At 40.9% G+C, this 13,912-nt stretch overlaps 1 protein-coding gene across 1 annotated transcript in view; it reads left to right on the forward strand.

The window, feature by feature from the left end:
• The window catches only part of LOC111962522 (zinc transporter ZIP9), a 24,883-nt gene extending 13,420 nt beyond the window's left edge, over positions 1–11,463 (forward strand). Inside the window, exons 3-7 of the mRNA XM_023985667.2 lie at positions 431–619; positions 1,743–1,811; positions 9,049–9,134; positions 9,576–9,710; positions 10,046–11,463. Coding sequence (XP_023841435.1) covers positions 431–619; positions 1,743–1,811; positions 9,049–9,134; positions 9,576–9,710; positions 10,046–10,342 — 776 coding nt within the window. The 3' untranslated portion in view covers positions 10,343–11,463. The remainder of the gene's footprint in view (positions 1–430; positions 620–1,742; positions 1,812–9,048; positions 9,135–9,575; positions 9,711–10,045) is intronic.
• Positions 11,464–13,912: the final 2,449 nt, after the last annotated feature.

Raw genomic sequence — 13,912 nt, forward strand, 5'->3', positions numbered from 1 at the left:
TCAGAGCTAAAGGATAGCTGATAAGCGCTAGCTGTGGTTAGCTGAACTACTCACGTTAGCTTGTGAGCTGGCTAACTACTGGCTAGCTTCTGTTGTAGATTTCGGATACGAGGTGAATAATACCTTTGAGGAGAAAAAAAGCAGATCCGCACCACATTTGGTGAGGTAGGTTGCAGGAGAGTGTTTTGAAGTTGAGTTTTTAAGAAGAAAAAATATATATATAAAAAGAAATGCGAAGAAAAATATATAAAAAATATATACACGGGACAGGACGAGGACAAAGGACATCTGACTGCTACGCCATCTTGGATTCTGTACTGTAGAATCTAGATACATAACGTAAAAGCTTTTTGGTTTGAGGATGAGTGCACCTGTTGATTAAAAGTCAGTGTTTTAAAGAAAACATTCCTCTCCCGTATTCTCTCCCCAGTCTCCTCCTGCTCTGTGGCCCCAGTAGCAGCCAATAAGAATGCCAGTGACGGTGGGGTCGGAGGTCAGCTCCAGGAGATGGGCCCCTCTAAAGGTCTCCCAGCACGGTTCTTCATCGGGGTCTCCCTGGTTCTAGGGTTCATCCTCATGTTCCTCGTGGACCGGATCAGTAGCTACTTCTCCATACACGGTCAGTGATGCTCCGGGGTGAAGACCTCTCCATATATTAGCATTAGCCTGTCTTATTGAAAACACACTGTGAAGATGCTAACTTCCCTAGCGTTAATTGGGCTAGTGTCATTAGACTCATTGAAAACCTGCTCAGGGGGTGACGTTTCCCCTATGTACAGATCTAGGTACAGCTTCCTCTCCCCAATAATACCTAAACCATTAGTGGGAAAATGCTAAACTGATCCAAAATCAGTGTCTGGGGGCAACTTCACGTTACTCCAATGAGTTACGACTTCATATACTGTAGCATCATATCTCCAGCTTGTTCCATATATGGTCAGTTAGACCATATGAAAAGGAAAAACCCTGCGGCCATGAAATTATAGACTTTCTTAGGTTTGTGGTGCGTTGTGGTGACCTAAAGTAATCCGTTATATAGAAAATAAGGAAGGTCTTCACTCAGGAATTGTAAAAAAAAAAAAAAAGGAAAATGTACTCCATTTTTTCAGGACAAGTTACTTCATATAACATAATTCTCTAGCCTGGTCCCAGATCTGTTTGTGCTGTGTTGCATGGTAATTGTTTGTCATGATAATGACCATACATGTTGGCAAGACTGATCTGGAAGCACCAGGTAATACGTTCTCCACATTTCTCCTTGTTTCACTCATCTCCAAACCTCCTACGACTCCAAACATCTTCAAACCTCTCCATCAAAACCTCTCTAAACCTCTTCAGACCTCACCAAACCTCCTTATCAAATCTCTCCAAACTTCTTCTCCAAACCATCTCTTCAAACCACCTCTCCAAACCTCCTCTTCAAACCTCTCCACCAAACTTCTCCAAAGCTCTTCAGACCTCACCAAACCTCCTTATCAAACCTTTCCAAACTTCCTCTTCAAACCATCTCTCCAAATTCTCCTCTCTAAACCTCCTCTTCAAACCTTCCAAACCTCTTCAGAGCTCCTATCCGAACCTCCCATTCTAACCTCCCCTTCAAACCTCCTGTCCAAACTTCCTATCCTAACCATCTCTCCAAATCCCCTCTCCAAACCTTCTCTCCAAACCTTTGTCATTGTGCTATCATTCAGCATGTCCACAAAACTGTTGCTAACAGTTGGTTGATTGTGTTGTCATTCTAGGTCCACGTACTGGAACGTCCAACAGGACCAGTATCACAGCTACACTGGGACTGGTCATCCATGCTGCTGGTAGGGAACACACACACACACACACACACACACACACACACACCACACACAACACACACACACACACACACACCACACACACACACACACACACATTCACTCTAAGTTATCATACATGACTGAGGTTTTTAAATCAGTTTTGAGGTTGTTGTTGGGTCCAAAGAGATTAAATGCTTCATTGTCCTCTGGGTTGTGCTGCTGTGACTAATCTGTATCATTTTACAAGCCAGGGAAATCCACACCAAGAAGTCTTTGAGCCGATCTTAACTTCCTCTTGTGAAACATACTGTGACCTCTTAATGCTCAGAGACTTTGACATCTTAAAATGGCTTACGTAGTGTCTCCTCAGTGTCTAATAGACTGTAAGGTCTCCTCATAGTGTCTAATAGACTGTAGGTCTCTCATAGTGTCTAATAGACTGTAGGTTCATGTTTAGTGCTAATCAGCTGTAGGTCTCCTCATAGTGTCTAATAGCGTAGGTCTCTCATAGTGTCTAATAGACTGTAGGTCTCCTCATAGTGTCTAATAGACTGGGTCTCCTCATAGTGTTCTTAATAGACTGTAGGTCTCCTCATAGTGTCTAATAGACTGTAGGTCTCCTCATAGTGTCTAATAGACTGTAGGTCTCCTCATAGTGTCTAATAGACTGTAGGTCCGTCTATAGCTGATAAGTGTCTAATAGACTGTAGGTCTCATAGTGTCTTAATAGACTGTAGGTCTCCTCATAGTGTCTAATAGACTGTAGGTTTACTCATAGTGTCTAATAGACTGTAGGTCTCCTCATAGTGTACTATAACTGTAGGTTCATAGTGTCTAATACTGTAGGTCTCCTCATAGTGGTCTAATAGACTGTAGGTCTCCTCATAGTGTCTAATTAGACTGTAGGTCTCCTCGTAGTGTCTAATGAACTGTACGGTCTCTCTCATAGTGTCTAATAGACTGTAGGTCTCCTCATAGTGTCTAATAGCTGTAGTCTCAAGTGAATGACTGTAGGTCTCCTCATAGTGTCTAATAGACTGTAGGTCTCTCATAGTGTCCCTCATAGTGAAGACTGTAGGTCTCATAGTGTCTAATAGACTGTAGGTCTCCTCATAGTGTCTATAGACTGTAGGTCTCCTCGGTAGTGTCTAATGAACTGTAGGTCTCCTCATAGTGTCTAATAGACTGTAGGTCTCCTCATAGTGTTCTAATAGACTGTAGGTCTCCTCATAGGTGTCTAATAGACTGTAGTTCATAGTGTCTAATAGACTGTAGGTCTCTACGTGTCTAATGAACTGTGGTCTCCTCATAGTGTTAATAGACTGTAGGTCTACTATGTGTCAATAGACTGTAGGTCTCCTCATAGTGTCTAATAGACTGTAGGTCTCCTCATAGTGTCTAATAGACTGTAGTCTCCTATAGTGTCTAATAGACTGTCGAGGTCTCATAGTGTCTAATAGACTGTGGTCTCCTCATAGTGTCTAATAGACTGTAGGTCTCCTCATAGTGTCTAATAGACTGTAGGTCTCTCATGGTGTCTAATAGACTGTAGGTCTCCTCATAGTGTCTAATAGACTGTAGGTCTACTCATAGTTATGTCTATAGACTGTAGGTCTCCTCATAGGTGCTAATAGCCTGTAGGTCTCTCATAGTGTCTAATAGACTGTAGGTCTACTCATAGTGTCTAATAGACTGTAGGTTATCCTCATAGTGTCTAATAGACTTAGGCTACTATGATTAGGTCTCCTCATAGTGTCCTAATAGACTGTAGGTCTCCTCATAGTGTCTAATAGACTGTAGGTCTCCTCATAGTGTCTAATAGAACTGATAGGTCTCCTCCATAGTGTCTAATAGACTGTAGGTTCTCATAGTGTCTAAATAGTCTGTAGGTACTCTCATAGTGTCTAATAGACTGTAGGTTCTCTCATAGTGTCTATAGACTGTAGGTCTCCTCATATGTCTAATAGACTGTAGGTCTCCTCATAGTGTCTAATAGACTGTAGGTCTACTCATAATGTTCTAATAGACTGTAGGTCTCTATGTGTCTATAACTTGTAGTCTCTCATAATGTGTCTAATAGACTGTAGGTCTCCTCATAGTGTCTAATAGACTGTAGGTCTCTCATAGTGTCTAATAGACTGTAGGTCTCCTCATAGTGTCTAATAGACTGGTAGGTCTACTCATAGTGTCTAATAGACTGTAGGTCTCCTCATAGTGTCTAATAGCACTGTGGTCTCCTCATAGTGTCTAATAGGACTGTAGTCTCCTCATAGTGTTAATAGACTGTAGGTCTCCTCATATGTCTAATAGACTGTAGGTCTCCTCATAGTGTCTAATAGACTGTAGGTCTACTCATAGTGGTCTAATAACTGTAGGTCTACTCATAGTGTCTAATAGACTGTAGGGTCTACTCATAGTGTCTAATAGACTGTAGGTCTCCTCATAGTGTCTAATAGACTGTAGGTCTCCTCATAGTGTCTAATAGACTGTAGGTCTCCTCATAGTGTCTAATAGACTGTAGGTCTCATAGTGTCTAATAGACTGTAGGTCTACTCATAGTGTCTAATAGACTGTAGGTCTACTCATAGTGTCTAATAGACTGTAGGTCTACTCATAGTGTCTAATAGACTGTAGGTCTCTCATAGTGTCTAATAGACTAGGTCTCCTCATAGTGTCTAATAGACTGTAGGTCTCATAGTGTCTAATAGACTGTAGGTCTCTCATAGTGTCTAATAGACTGTAGGTCTCCTCATAGTGTCTAATAGACTGTAGGTCTCCTCATAGTGTCTAATAGACTGTAGGTCTCCTCATAGTGTCATAATGGACTGTAGGTTCCTCATAGTGTCTAATAGACTGTAGGTCTCCTCATAGTGTCTAATAGACTGTAGGTCTCCTCATAGTGTCTAAATAGACTGTAGGTCTACTCATAGTGTCTAATAGACTGTAGGTCTCCTCATAGTGTCTAATAGACTGTAGGTCTCCTCATAGTGTCTAATAGACTGTAGGTCTCCTCATAGTGTCTAATGACTGTGTTCTCCTCATAGTGTTAATAGACTGTAGGTTCTATATGTCTAATAGATGTAGGTTCCTCATAGTGTCTAATAGACTGTAGGTCTCATCATAGGTGGTCTAATAGACTGTAGGTCTCCTCCTCATAGTGTCTAATAGACTGTAGGTCTATCATAGTGTCTAATAGACTGTAGGTCTCCTCATAATGTTAATAGATGTAGGTCTACTCATAGTGTCTAACTAGACTGTAGGTCTACTCATAGTGTCTAATAGACTGTAGGTCTCCTCATAATGTCTAATAGACTGTAGGTCTACTCATAGTGTCTAATAGACTGTAAGGTTACTCATAGTGTCTAATAGACTGTAGGTCTCATAGTGTCTAATAGACTGTAGGTTTCATTGTGTCCTAATAGACTGTAGGTCTCCTCATAGTGTCTAATAGACTGTAGGTCTCCTCATAGTGTCTAATAGACTGTAGGTCTCCTCATAGTGTCTAATAGACTGTAGGTCTCCTCATAGTGTCTAATAGACTGTAGGTCTCCTCATAGTGTCTAATAGACTGTAGGTCTCCTCATAGTGTCTAATAGACTGTAGGTCTCCTCATAGTGTCTAATAGACTGTAGGTCTCCTCATAGTGTCTAATAGACTGTAGGTCTCATAGTGTCTAATAGACTGTAGGTCTCTCATAGTGTCCAATAGACTGTAGGTCTCCTCATAGTGTCTAATAGACTGTAGGTCTCATAGTGTCTAATAGACTGTAGGTCTCCTCATAGTGGTCTAATAGACTGTAGGTCTCCTCATAGTGTTCTTAATAGACTGTAGGTCTCCTCATAGTGTCTAATAGACTGTAGGTCTCCTCATAGTGTCTAATAGACTGTAGGTCTCCTCATAGTGTCTAATAGACTGTAGGTCTCCTCATAGTGTCTAATAGACTGTAGGTCTCCTCATAGTGTCTAATAGACTGTAGGTCTCCTCATAGTGTCTAATAGACTGTAGGTCTCATTAGTGTCTAATAGACTGTAGGTCTACTCATAGTGTCTAATAGACTGTAGGTCTCCTCATAGTGTCTAATAGACTGTAGGTCTCCTCATAGTGTTAATAGACTGTAGGTTCTCCTCATACTGTCTAATAGACTGTAGGTCTCTCATAGTGTCTAATAGACTGTAGGTCTCCTCATAGTGTCTAATAGACTGTAGGTCTCAATAGTGTCTAATAGACTGTAGGTCTCCTCATAGTGTCTAATAGACTGTAGGTCTCCTCATAGTGTCTAATAGACTGTAGGTCTACTCATAGTGTCTAATAGACTGTAGGTCTACTCATAGTGTCTATAGACTGTAGGTCTACTCATAGTGTTAATAGACTGTTAGGTCTACTCATAGTGTCTAATAGACTGTAGTCTCTCATAGTGTCTAATAGACTGTATGGTCTACTCATAGTGGTCTAATAGACTGTAGGTCTCTCATAGTGGTCTAATAGATGTAGGTGCTACCTCCATAGTGTCTGCATAGACTGTAGGTCTCCTCATAGTGTCTAATAGACTGTAGGTCCTCATAGTGTCTAATAGACTGTAGGTCTACTCATAGTGTACTAATAGACTGTAGGTCTCCTCATACTGTCTAATAGACTGTAGTCTACTCATATTGTCTAATAGACTGTAGGTTCTAACTAATAGTTCTAATAAGACTGTAGGTCTCTCATAGTGTCTAATAGACTGTAGTCTCCTCATTGTGTCTCTAGACTTGTAGGTCTCCTATAGTGTCTAATAGACTGTAGGTCTCCTCATAGTGTCTAATAGACTGTAGGTCTCCTCATAGTGTCTAATAGACTGTGGTCTCCTCATAGTGTCTAATAGACTAGGTCTCCTCATAGTGTCTAATAGACTGTAGGTCTCCTCATAGTGTCTAATAGACTGTAGTGTTACTCATAGTGTCTAATAGACTGTAGGTCTCCTCATAGTGTCTATAGACTGTAGGTCTCCTCAGTAGTGTCTAATAACTGCTAGGTCTCCTCATAGTGTCTAATAGACTGTAGGTCTCCTTCATAGTGTCTAATAGACTGTAGGTCTACTCATACTGTCTAATAGACTGTAGGTCTCCTCATAGTTGTTTAATAGACTGTAGGTTCCTCATAATGTCTAATAGACTGTAGGTCTAGCTCATAGTGTCTAATGGACTGTAGGTCTCCTCAATAGTGTCTATAGACTGTAGGTCTCATAAGTGTCTAATAGAACTGTAGGTCTACTCATAGTGGTCTAATAGACTGTTAGCGTCTCCTCATAGTTCTAATAGACTGATAGTTTCTATCATTTAGGTGTCTAATAGACTTGGTCATCTAGGTCTAAGCTGTGCCCTCATAGTGTCTAATTGACTGTAGGTCTCCTCATTAGTGTCTAATAGACTGTAGGTGTCCTCTAGTGAAGCTGTATTCATAGCTGCATAGACTGTAGGTTCCCTGTTCTATGACTTATCTCTCTATGCTAATAGCTGTAATTCTCATTTCATAGACTGTAGTCTCTGTGTCTATGACGAGCTCCATATGTCATAGTGTGCATAGTCAATAGACTGTAGGCTCTCCTCATAGTGTCTAATAGACCTGTAGTCTCCTCATAGTGTCTGAATAGAACTGGTAGGTATCCTCATAAGTGTCTAATGACTGTAGGTCTCCTCATAGTGTTAATAGACTGTAGTTCTCCTCATAGTTGTCTAATAGACTGTTAGGTTCCTCATAGTGTTCTAATAGACTGTAGTCTCCTCATAGTGTCTAATAGGACTGTAGGTCTCCTCATAGTGTCTAAATAGACTGTAGTTCCCTCATAGTGTCTAATAGACTGTAGGTCTCCTCATAGTGTCTAATAGACTGCTAGGTCTTCCTCTAGCTGTATAGTGTGTCTATCATAGCAAAGACTGTACGGTCTCTCAGTAGTGTCTAATAGACTGTAGTCTTCCTCATAGTGTTCTAATAGACTGGTAGTCTCCTCATGAGTGTCTAATAGCTGTAGGTCTCCTGCATAGTGTCTAATAGACTTAAGGTCTCCTCAAGTCTCTAATAGACTGTAGGTCTCTCCATAGTGTCCTAATAGACTGTAGGTCTACCATCAGTGTCCTAATAAGACTGTAGGTGCTCCTCATAGTGTCTAATAGACTGTAGGTCTCTCAATAGTGTCTAATAGACTGTAGGTCTCCTCATGAGTGTCTAATTTAGACTGTAGGTCTCCATCATAGTGTCTAAATGAACTGTAGGTCTCCTCATAGTTCTTAATAGACTGTTAGGTCTCCTCATAGTGTCTAATAAGGATGTAGGTCTCCTCATAGTGTCTAATAGACTGTAGGTCTCCTCATAGTGTCTAATGGACTGTAGGTCTACTCATATTAATAAGATAGGACCTCATTAATAAAAGAGGGCCCTAGTTTTGTCACACCTGGACTACTGTTCAGTCGTGTGGTCAGGTGCCACAAAGAGGGATTTAGGGAAATTGCAGTTGTCTCAGAACAGGGCATCACGCATGGCCCTTAAATGTACACAGAGAGCTAACATTAATGACATGAATGTCAATCTCTCCTGGCTCAAAGCGGAAGAGAGATTGACTTCATCATTACTTTTTTGTAAGAAGTGTTGACAAGCTGAATGTACCGAACTGTCTGTTTAAACTACTAGCACACAGCTCGGACACCCATGAATACCCCACAAGACATGCCACCAGAGGTCTCCTCACAGTCCAGAACAGACTATGGGAGGTGCACAGTAGTACATAGAGCCATGACTACATGGAACTCTATTCAGGTAACTGATGCAAACAGTAGAATCAGATTTTTTTTTTAACTGGTAAAAATAAACCTTATGGAACAACGGGGACTGTGAAGAGACACACACAAAGGTACAGACACAAACATTGTAATATTGTTGTATGGTGGTGTTATACATGTAGTATTTTAGATATGTAGTGATGTAATAATGTTATATAATGTTATGTCCTGTTTTATATTTTGTTTTATATGTAATGTAAAGTGCTTTAATGTGTTTAGACTCCAGGAAGAGTAGGCAGCAGCTAATGGGGGATCTCGAATGAATACAAATATTAATCACAAAGGAAGTCATTTAGTATCTCGTAGTGTTGTGTTGTGTGTGTGTACAGTGTGTAGTGTTTGTGTGTGTTTTATAGTGATCATATTGCCTGCCTGTAACTGACTGTCTACCTTTATGTGTAGTGTGTGTGTGTTGTAGTAATATTGTTCCTCTCCTCTCTCCCCAGCTGATGGTGTAGTTTTAGGTGTTGCCGTGGTTTCCTCCAAGGTCACAGTTCAACTGGTGGTCTTTCTAGCTGTCATTCTGCACAAGGTGAGACTCCACTGGATTAACCAGCCTCTAACAGGAAGTTACATCACAATATTGGACAACAGGACAGCTTCTACTAGGAAGTGACATAACAATATTGTACAGCTTCTAACAGGAAGTTACATTTTACAATATTGGACAACAGGACAGCTTCTACTAGGAAGTGACATAACAATATTGGACAGCTTCTAACAGGAAGTTACATCACAATATTGGTCAACAGGACAGCTTCTAACAGGAAGTTACATCACAATAAGACATCTTGATTGTTTTGCTGCCATCCATCCTTCTCTCCCTCCATCCATCCATCTCTCCCTCCCTCCATCCATCTCTCCCTCCATCCATCCATCCATCCATCTCTCCCTCCCTCCATCCATCTCTCCCTCCATCTCTCCCTCCCTGCATCCATCTCTCCCTCCCTCCATCCATCCCTCCCTCTCTCAGGCTCCTGCAGCGTTTGGCCTGGTCACCTTTCTGTTGCACGCAGGTTTAGAGAAGAAGCAGATTCAGAAGCATCTATTGGTCTTCTCTGCTGCAGCACCTGTTCTCTCCATCATTACATACATTATCCTGAACGCGGTGAGAAGAAGCAACAAACTACTTTTTAGTGACTTAGAACAATGTGCTATCATAATGGGAAGAAATGGGATTTATCTAATGGAAACCCTTTATAGTCATTGAAGTAGGAAATTATTGAAGATTGTGGTGAACTTAGCCTGGTTCTGAGAATTGATTTGTGCAGTCTTGCCAATAGCTGACAATAGAAGTTGGTAGGACAGCAAGCCTGGGATCAAGCTACGGGGAACTAGTTCAACACTGAAAGTTATTTGATAACCAACAGTAAAAGTTATCTGAAGGTTATTTTGTAATGTTGATGTTACGTCTGTGTGTTGTGTTTCCTCCTCCTACTGTAGAGTGGGGGTTCAGCCCAGTACCGTCTGAGCGCTACAGGTGTTGGGATGCTCTTCTCAGCCGGAACATTCCTCTATGTTGCTACGGTCCATGTACTACCAGAGGTCAGCTCCAGGGGGCAGCAGCAGAGCTTTGTAAATGTAATCTCTGGGACCGGGCACCTCGACGGGACTGGGACCGGGCACCTCGACGGGACTGGGACCGGGCAGCAGGGCGACCTGGGGGTCCTGGAGAGCCTCACGCTGATACTGGGAGCAGGACTACCTGTGTTACTGGCCCTGGGACTACATGATGACTAGTCTTGTGAATCGATGCTATCCTACCAAGTCTCCTTCGTCACTCAAAGGAACATTAGGAATGAATGTGAAGGAAGCCTTAAAATCGAGACTACACTACGACTGACAAGTTAACGCAAAGAAAGACACCACATGATACCAAGCACACATTCTTACATAGAGATCATTGAGGGTGTTTCTGTGCCAGATGCATTGTGTATCAGTGTCTTTTCATGAGAGGTCAAGGAGGTAGTGTTACTGATACTGACATGGGTTTGAACATACAAAAAGTATGGATAGAGTGTGTGTGTGTGTGTGTGTGTCATGCAAAATAGTGGGATCAGAGCAAGACAGAGTGATGTGTGTGTCAGAGATTTGTGTAGAGCTTTTGTAATTGTTTCTCTTGCCAAGTTCAATCTCAGTAGGGACATTCTGTTGAGTTTGTCTGAAAGAGCGAGGACATTTCCTGTAAGTGGATAACTGTTTCCTCATATTTGGCCTTTGTGCCTCGACTGAACAAACCATTTAAAAAAAAATGTTAGACGAAATCCAAACTAGATCAGATTTTAATCATATTGGTCATATTTCATCTTTTGTCATTTGTAAGAAAGGTTTTTGGCTGGGGTATGTTAGGTACTGAAATATTCAGGTCAGGTTGCGAAACGCCATCTTTATAAGCATTGGACGGTTGCCATAACACTGACGGTGCCTAAATGAACCACAGTGATGATTATTGATTTCTTATTTTGTATTGGATGTGATCATCTTTTTAGATTTGCTAATAATGGTTTACATGAAATATTCAGTAAAACACTCCCGCTGACAAACCACAGCTCAGTGGACCTTCTAAACGGACCAGTGACCATACCGAGAAGAGACTAACACATTTCTCCATGGTTTACTATAGCCAGGACAATGTTGTCTGGCTACCAGTCTGTTTAGATAACATTCCTCTAGTCTGGGTAACATTCCTCTAGTCTGGGTACCAGTCTGTTTAGGTAACATTCCTCTAGTCTGGCTACCAGTCTGTTTGGGTAACATTCCTCTAGTCTGGCTACCAGTCTGTTTAGGTAACATTCCTCTAGTCTGGCTACCAGTCTGTTTGGGTAACCATCCTCTAGTCTGGTACCAGTCTGTTTAGGTAACATTCCTCTAGTCTGGCTAACCAGTCTTTTAGATAACATCCCAGCCTGGGTACCAGTCTTGTTTGGATAACATTCCTCTAGCCGGGTACCAGTCTGTTTGCTAGCATTCACTCCTTCAATCTGTTCACATGCTAAACATCTTTTGGCAATGATACAGATTACCATGAGTAAATTATCCAAACAGACTGGTACCCAGGCTAGAGGATGTTATGCCAAACCAGACTGGTACCCAGGCTAGAGGAATGTTATCTAAACAGACTGGTAGCCAGACTAGAGGAATGTTATCCAAACAGACTAGTACCCAGACTAGAGGAAAACTATTTTTTATTAATACTTTGTCATAACTATCCCTGAAAATAATAGACAAATAGCATGACATGTAAACTGTTGATAATAAAGCTAGATTGTTTTGAATATGTCTGTTCTATTCCAATGTCAGATGTTGCTGTCACCAACAGCTTGTAATGTCACAGGTCAGGGACCGTGTCACAGTACTGTTACCAAGGGGTTCCGCACTAACAGGACTACACAGCATTAGAGCTGTTCTGTAACAGGACAGCAGAGAATACATTTACAAAGAAAAGATTTATTAAAGATGTAACAAAAAATACATTTTCATGATCTAGACATTACAACAACAAATAAATCACTAGAAAAATACTGGAATAAAGTGTATACAAATTTCCTGAGCAACTATACAATAGCAAAACAATGTGTCTGTTTTGTCACTTTAATAATAAATACAAAATCTATATCTGAAAAATGATCTTGGAAAAAAAGATCCCATTTAAACTACAGTAGAAATACAGTATATATTTTCTCTACCATAACTATTTCCAGAGACAGTATATTTTATATGTGTAGTTAAATCTAGTTCCGGCCTACATTCAAGACCAGGATTGTCTTCAAGTTAAATTGATATCAATAGTTACCTAAACTTGTCTTAAGCTAATTATTCCCTAATTATACACAGCAATCCAAACACTTTGTTTGATGAAGACTCCCTCAATAGATCTATTGTTTCAGAAGTATCACCTCGTATTTACTTGCCACTGGAAGAATTACAGGTAATTAACATAACAAACATGAATGTAGCAAAGTAGCCCAGGCCATTTACAAGCTTTGTTGTAGCTCATATCAGGACTGGGCCCTATCACTTTGTACTCGTCTCTTAGTATGTGTGTGTAGTGGTTTATAATATTGTACAACGACTTAGTATGTGTGTGTAGTGGTTTGTAATACTGTACGACTTAGTATGTGTGTGTAGTGGTTTGTAATACTGTACGACTCTTAGTATGTGTGACTCTTAGTATGTGGTGTGGTAGTGGTTTGTAATACTGTACGACTCTTAGTATGTGTGTGTAGTGGTTTGTAATACTGTACTACTCTTAGTATGTGTGTGTAGTGGTTTGTAATACTGTACGACTCTTAGTATGTGTGTGTAGTGGTTTGTAAAAATACTGTACGACTCTTAGTATGTGTGTGTAGTGGTTTGTAATACTGATCGACTTAGTATTGTTGTAGTGTTTGTAATACTGTACGACTCTTAGTATGTGTGTGTAGTGGTTTGTAATACTGTACGACTCTTAGTATGTGTGTGTAGTGGTTTGTAATACTGTACGACTTAGTTGTGTTGTGTAGTGGTTTGTAATACTGTACGACTCTTAGTATGTGTGTGTAGTGGTTTGTAATACTGTACGACTTAGTATTTGTGTGTAGTGGTTTTGAAATACTGTACTACTCTTAGTATGTGTGTGTAGTGGTTTGTAATACTGTCTACTCTTAGTATGTGTGGTGTAGTGGTTTGTAATACTGTACTACTCTTAGTATGTGTGTGTGTGGGTTTGTAATACTGTACTACTCTTAGTATGTGTGTGTAGTGGTTTGTAATACTGTACTACTCTTAGTATGTGTGTGTAGTGGTGAATGTATAAGGACAGATGATCATATTTTTTCCACGGTCCAGCAGGGAGGCAGCTAGCTGAGCCTGCAGAGCCATCTGATGAAAGTCCTGCCGTCCGTCGCCTCCCTCACCTTCTCCCTCATATGGAAGGAGGCGAGCCACTCTACGGGCCTCCTCCTGCACCTCCTCTCTCTGCCTCTGCAGACGCTCCCTCTCGACGCTCCTTCAAATCAGAATCAAACTTTTTTAGTGTGCATTTAAAAATCGCTGAGACACACTTTACAGTAAAATAATAGAACTGCTGTCCCAAATGAACCCTATTCCCTCCAAAGAAATTATGAAATCACCACGTATTGAATCTCTTTTGCACAGAAATCGTGATACCCTATTATGTGCTGGCCGTCACATATTGACGAGCGCTATTTCCACGCCACGTCTCGGCGAGTATATAGAAGCGCCTTCTATTTCTTCCTACCAATGAAACCCTTTAACATTCACTCTTTACGCATAAGAGTCAGACCACCTAGCCCTAACTCTCTCCATATC

This window comes from Salvelinus sp. IW2-2015, linkage group LG4q.1:29 (genome assembly GCF_002910315.2).
Source record: "Salvelinus sp. IW2-2015 linkage group LG4q.1:29, ASM291031v2, whole genome shotgun sequence".
Lineage (NCBI taxonomy): Eukaryota > Metazoa > Chordata > Actinopteri > Salmoniformes > Salmonidae > Salvelinus > Salvelinus sp. IW2-2015.